Source organism: Zingiber officinale, chromosome 7A (genome assembly GCF_018446385.1).
Source record: "Zingiber officinale cultivar Zhangliang chromosome 7A, Zo_v1.1, whole genome shotgun sequence".
In the NCBI taxonomy this organism is placed as follows: domain Eukaryota; kingdom Viridiplantae; phylum Streptophyta; class Magnoliopsida; order Zingiberales; family Zingiberaceae; genus Zingiber; species Zingiber officinale.
In genome coordinates this window covers 132,608,649-132,615,290 of record NC_055998.1, presented here as the reverse complement: position 1 = coordinate 132,615,290, position 6,642 = coordinate 132,608,649, and the positions used below count along the sequence as shown (strand labels likewise).

At 42.9% G+C, this 6,642-nt stretch overlaps 1 protein-coding gene across 1 annotated transcript; it reads right to left on the bottom strand.

The window, feature by feature from the left end:
* Window positions 1-1,028: 1,028 nt before the first annotated feature.
* Window positions 1,029-4,355, bottom strand: LOC122002638 (AP2-like ethylene-responsive transcription factor BBM1). The gene is made up of 9 exons (XM_042557878.1): window positions 3,805-4,355; window positions 3,222-3,726; window positions 3,037-3,119; window positions 2,887-2,895; window positions 2,705-2,793; window positions 2,546-2,619; window positions 2,409-2,459; window positions 2,244-2,320; window positions 1,029-2,163 (listed from the first exon to the last, which is right to left on the bottom strand). Exons 1-9 carry the CDS (start codon window positions 3,959-3,961, stop codon window positions 1,322-1,324), a joined length of 1,887 nt encoding a protein of 628 aa, XP_042413812.1. The 5' UTR covers window positions 3,962-4,355; the 3' UTR covers window positions 1,029-1,321.
* Window positions 4,356-6,642: the final 2,287 nt, after the last annotated feature.

Below are 6,642 nucleotides of genomic sequence, written 5' to 3'. Positions count from 1 at the left end.
AGACACTTCTCACTCTAGATCCCTTGGTCCATTAAAAACTGGACTAAGGGATGGATCATTTGTAATTATAATTGAATCGTGGTTGTGATTTGATCATAATTTGGTATGATCTCTCTCTGAATTTATCATCCCCAGATTATAGTTTGGGTCGGGACCTGTGGCTAGAGGTCGCCTAGAGGTAACCCCTTGCTCAGTGCCTAATAGCCTGGTCATTTGTCCACTGCTGGTGACCTCCGACCATCTGTCCTGATCAAAACTTTAACCTGGGGGACGGTAAACTCGGGAAGAGATCGTAACTAATTATGACCGAATCACGATTACGATCCGACTATAATTACAAATGGTTCATCTCGTAATCCAATTTTTTTTAGAGTAGAGGATCTCGTCTCCTCACTCTCGATCGTAAGTCACAACGAATCAACATGAAGTTGTGAAAGTGAGGCCTCGATTGGTGAAAGTATATGCTAAACTAGATTGCTTGCAGCCATGGAGTGTTGATTTCACGATAACTAAGGACTCATCGAAGCACCGAACGAGCGCGACAATTGTAGGAAGCACCCCATGCGCAAATTAAGGTAATAAACTATCAAACTATCATGCCTTTTGCATGACCAATTGATCCATTCAAAACAAGCTCCTTTCCTAGATCAATCCATTTGTCACTGCCAAAGAAGACAAGCATATCTCAAGGAACTAATTGCCAGTGTATATTCAATTGCAGTTGACTTCCAGAGCTATATCTCACGTGGGAGCAAGGAAGAGATTGAGTGGTTGACAAAGACTTTAAATTTAATCTATAGGACGATTGTAACACTTTGAGGCTTAACTCGTCTTCAACCAGCATAAAATAAAGCTGACAAAGCATAGCCCTTTAACCCAGTTCAACTTAGGCAGCTGCTCCATGTGCACACACCAAATTAAAAGAAAACAATTCAGTCAACATGGCCATGCATGCAAGAATTATAAGCTAGGGCAAAAGTGTTAATAATATGTATAAATACTTCCAATCCAAACTCCAAAGGAAAAAATTACTAAATCTATGCAACTTTCACGTACGTTTGGAATAATTTACAAAGATCTGGAGATCCCCAAAATTCACAGCTTGTGATCGAACTCACAAGCCATAACCAAGCTCCAGGACAGTGATGATCTTGATGATATATGGCACGAGAAAAGTTGCATGCATGGTGGAGTAGATAAATTAAATCAATGGCTACATCTAGTTAACTAGTTAGAATGTTCTTTAATTCCCCAACTATGTTATTAATCCTTCTGTCATCGGTCGATCGATCGTCTGCACGCCCTAATTGAAGTTAGCTAGCTAGGCAGCATCATTCCAGACTGTGAAAAGAGGAGGAGCTCCATGGCAGACAGTACCCACATTGTTCCCTGCAGGTGCTGTTGCGGCCTGAGGCATCATCCAGTTGTTGCACGCACTCATCTGCTCGTAACCGGTCTCCTTCACCGCCGGCATGCCGGCCGAGGACTGCGGCGGCTGCGGCAGGTAGTACATGTTCCTGGCAGCTGCTGCTGCAGCATAAGGATCGACAGAAGCTAGCTCACTTTCAGCGTAGCTGTTGCCGCTCATGGGCACCATGTATCCCCCTCCTCCCCCGGTGCTATCCAGTACCTGATGATAGCTTCCGACGAGGCCCCCGCCTGCGCTTCCGGCGATGATAGTGTCCATGGAGGACGAGTCCAGGGTCATGAGGTTGGGGATCACGGCTGGCTGGTGGAAGAAATTATGGGTGTTGCTCCCTGAATTGAGCTGCTGCAGTTCTTGCAAGCTTTGGGCGGCAACGATCACAGCCTCCTGCTCTTGCTTGCACCACCCCCGGCCGGCCTGGCCGTAAGGATAGTGGAAGCTAAGCGGCTGCGCAGCCGCCTGCTGGAAGGCGATCGTAGGCCAGCCATGGTGGTGCGAGCCATAGCTACTGATGGTGTCGGCGATGCTGCCGTCCTCGGTCATCCGGCCATCTATGCTCGCCTCAGTGTGGTCGGTTATCTCTTTCAGTCGCTTCGCGGCGCCGCCGATCGGAAGAGTACTGCTCTCTAGGATTGCTTTCACATCGTATCGACTCATGTCGAAGTTGGTCACTGCATTCAGGCCGCGGAATTTGATCGCCGCGATGTCATAGGCCTCTGCCGCCTCCTCTTGGGTGCCTACGACATTAGAAGATCTAGCTAGTGCAAATAGAAGATTATGAACAAGCACCTAATCAATGATATATAAATATACTCACTGAAGGTTCCAAGGTAAAGATCTTTGTTCCCAGCCACCCTTCCTATTCTAGCTTGCCATCTTCCGTGCTGATGATGTCTGCAATTCAATTCGCAAAAGAAACAGATGCACTTGTAAACGAAGTTGCTATCGATATGGATCATCGATCAATCGGATCGATGTTTACCTCGTTACTCCACGGTAGATGGAGGCGCCACGAGAAAATCCACTACTCTTCCTGCACCGACCGAAGGTCGAACGTAACTCTTTCTTTCTCATTGTTGTTTATCTGACATGAGGTGCATGCATAACACATGTACATACCTTCTAAGAGAGGCAACGTATTCCTGCCTTGTCATATGCTTCATCTCCTCCAATTCCTTCTCGTAGTTACTTATCTGGCATATATGTTAGAGAAAAAGGAATTTGGCAAAGTAGATTGGAAGGAATTGAGGTGATCATATCATGAAGAAATTAACCTACAGGGAAATTGGTAGTCGTAGAGGCACCCCAGTACTTGAGGGCGGCCAAGTCATAAGCCCTGGCTGCCTTGTCCTCCTTGTCATAGCCACCTGATCGAGTTGTTCATGCATTATTATATCTGTAGTAAAAGAACCCTAAAAATGGAAAGAAAAATTGTTTGGCATCGATCACTGATTCATTACCTAAGTAGACTGCATGAAGGTGATTGCGATATTCCCATGATCGTATGCAAAAAGACCAAACCAAGAACATGCATGCACGTTAATTAGCAAATCAAAGATGCGTGATATATATGATGAGACGATGATTTTGAGAGAGAGAGATTGTAAGACCTTGGCGACCCTTGCGACTTTGGCCTTCTCTTCTGCAACTGTTGTCCCAAAGATGAGCTTCGTACCTGCCTGTCCATCTGTGCCTGCATGCATTTTATTTATTTATTTATTTATTGTTTTGCTATGAGTTGAGAATAAAAAAATGAAATTACGAGTGCAAGATCTCTATGTTCATGTCGACGAACCTTGTGACTCCCCGGTAGATCGACGTCCTTTGGCCGAAGGTGTCGATCGACTTCCTCGCCGTGGCCTCCCCGTGATCCTTCTGCTTGTGGTTGTTACTTTCCGGCGAGTAGGAGTTCTCTCCGCCGCCGCCGCTCCCGGAGGCCGCGGCGCCGGTGCTCATCGACAGCGACAGGCTCTGCGAGCTCGCGGCCGGCACCGCCGCTCCCGCGTCGCCGAGACTGCCGCAATCCATCAGCGGCGCCGGCGGCGGCGCAGGCCCCGCCGGCGCGGGTTGGTTCCGCAGCCAAGACTTGATCATGGAGAGCCCGATGCTGCTAGCGGCGGCAGCAGTGGTAGAAGCGTCGAACATATTGTGACCGTGGTGGGAGAAGGAGTGGCCGCCGCCGAGGAAGTCCTCGAGCTTGGGCGGCTGCTGGATGCCCTCCGTCGCCGCCTGCCGGCTGCTGCTGCTGCCCGACCCAACCAACACCGACAGCTCGGAGGAGCTACTCCTCGCGCTCCAACCTGCAGTACCCCACCTCTTCACGCCCATATCCTCCCCCACCAATCCGTTAATCAGATACAGAAGCTCGCAGCACTTACCTTGGTGGTGACGGTGCTCCGGGCGGTCGAGCGCCTCCAAGATGGAAAAAGACCCGTCCTGTTCTCCGGACAGGCCGCCGTAGCAGTCGCCGGCGCCCGAGGGAGGCAGCTCCTGAGGCGACAGAGAGAAACCAAGCCAGTTGTTGATAGACGCCATGAACTAACCTGCAAAAACCTGACTCCCTTCTGCCAACTCCAGATAAGAGGAGGAGGGGAAGGAGAGGTGAAGTTGTCTTCTTGTGGTTAAGGTAAAAAAGAGGAAGGAGAAGAAGTAGAAGAAGGGCAGGATGGTGCAATGATATGTGAATCAACATCACATGCCTTCTACATATTTAACCTAAAATATACCCCAAGAGAAAAAAAAACAAAGCAGCAAGAAATGACTTCGTATAGACTTTGTGTGTGAATTGAAGCCTATAAATTAAATACAAAAGCTGCAATTCATATATCTCTTACTTTTTTGACCAAAATATTCACACTTGTAGTTTCATGGTGCATGATGCATTTTGTGTGTACATGGAGCCTGAAAAAAAGGGTGGTAAAAGGCTCCCTTTCACAAGAACATGAACCCTTGTCTTCTGAAAGGAAAAGGAAAGATGGCATGGCAAATGAACAGCAAAAGTAAAGAGGCAGCCACTAATTCCTCTCCCTACTCGTATTCTTTTTCCACCAAGGGAGACATGCATGATCAAGAATAAAACAAAAAACAAGACAGTAATTAATTTCCCTTCATCTTGGTAAGTGCACTGGCCTAGTTGCAAGTTTGACCGTCAAGAAGAAGGAATCAAATCAAACACTGTAAATTGTAAAAAAAACACACATGGCTTCTCTCTCTCTCTCTCTCTCTCTCTCTCTCTCTCTCTCTCTTTCACTCAAAGCCTGTGATCCACTGTAAAAATAAATAATAATAAATGCCTCTTCGGTAATCCAATCGTTATGATAGCTATAAAGCAACGAAGACCTTTTATATATCTGTTTACTAGAGAGGAGGGGAATTAATTAAGCTGTGTACGTAGTGTAGCTAGGGTTCGTCCACAGTGCTTCTCTCCCGTTGCGTTGCATGCGCTTGTATGCGCGAGGGGGGCGGACTTTTGTACGGGTGGCCGCTGCATGCGCAGTGTTCCCACGTGCCCACGTGGGAGGGTACTTGTGCTGGTGTACTCTCATGTCTCCATGGCCATTATATTCCTTTTCTCTGTACGTGTGGAGAGGGAAAAAATATTGTTTTTTTTAGGTATTGTAAATAGGCATTATTATACGTGCGTTATATACAACATTACTTCACTAGATGTATAAGAATTTGTTTGAGTATAGATCAAGTAAATGATCACTGGTTAGTAAACTATTACTTTGATCTTACTACCTAATATCTTATCTCATTGAGTAATTGTAACTTCTCCGAAGTACTCGTTTAATTTTTTTTTAAAAAAAAGTGGAGCAAACTTTTAGAAATATTAAAACAAAAAAAAAATGATAATCTCAATTACTGTCATTGACTATCTCTGGGTGACCGATCCGGTTCCATTAATATTTCCACCGATCACTAGGATAAGTCGAGAAGCGCACATGACAATTTAAGATTCGAATTTGGAGTTTTATCGTAACATCATAACCCGGGGACCATAATGAATACATCAAATGAGATAGAGAATTTGTCATTTATAGCAATCATAAGTATGACATGAAATATTGTATTTCATCTATGGAAATATTATGACCATAGAAAACTTAATGAAAAAAATATAATTAATTGTCTAATTTAATTAATCAAATTAAATAAGTTTGATTTATATGTATTTTTATTGGTTTCCTTATTATACCCTTGTAACCAAGGTGGCAAACATTAAGTTTGATGCCAGTAGCTAAATAATCATTGTCATCTCAATGGATTGATGAATATATTAACAATCTAAACGTTCTAGAGATGTAATAGATAAATAATTAATTAAGGATTAAATATCTCATTAAAGTTAATATTTGATTATTGTTGATGAAATCGCTTTGCCACAAGCTAAGTTGAGCTATATATAGCATTCAAGAGGATCAAGACCCTTTTGAACTCATACATACAATTCAAGGAACCCAAAAAAAAAAAAGATTAAGGTAACGTCGAGTTTGGGATGACTGACTCGGCCCCACGGAAATTTCCTACCAGTCATCAGGATAAATCGGGAAGCGCTTGCAGCGGGCAGCCCAGGAACCCAACATCCTTTAGTTACATGCCCTATTTAGAAGAAAAATTTCTACAAATTTATCATAACTGGAGCTCGAACCGTGTACACCATAAAATCTATATGACATTGCAATGAAAAACATCAAATTCTAAGGTCATCATTTAATTCCAATTTAAATATTTAACTCTCTGGGTAAAGTAGTTCATTTCGATGGGTTAGGATCTTGCTTACCTTGAGAGAGAAGTTAGAGTTCGAGGTAAAGATCCAAAACCACAAATAATTTGAGTGAACCTGAGGATTTGTTAGATTTTTTTTTATTATTTTAGTAAATTATTATTTTTATAATTTTTGAGTTTTTTTTTATATTTAAGGTTTTTTTTTTTTTTTTTTTTTTTTTGCCCTTTCTACCTTTTGTATTTTTGAATTTTGAGTCCGTTTGAAAATTTTATGATTGTGAGTTATTTTTCTTATTGGTTAGAATTTTTTTTTCTTTCGTTGTAAGTTAAGAATTGAGGGTCTATATATTAGTATTTCTTTCCTTTTTTATCTAAGGATTTATAATCTATATAAATATGTATTTAGCTATTCGAGGAATTATTCTTTATATTGAATAAAGTTTTTATTTTTGGTAAAACCTAGAGAATGACAAATTTCTCTTTATTTT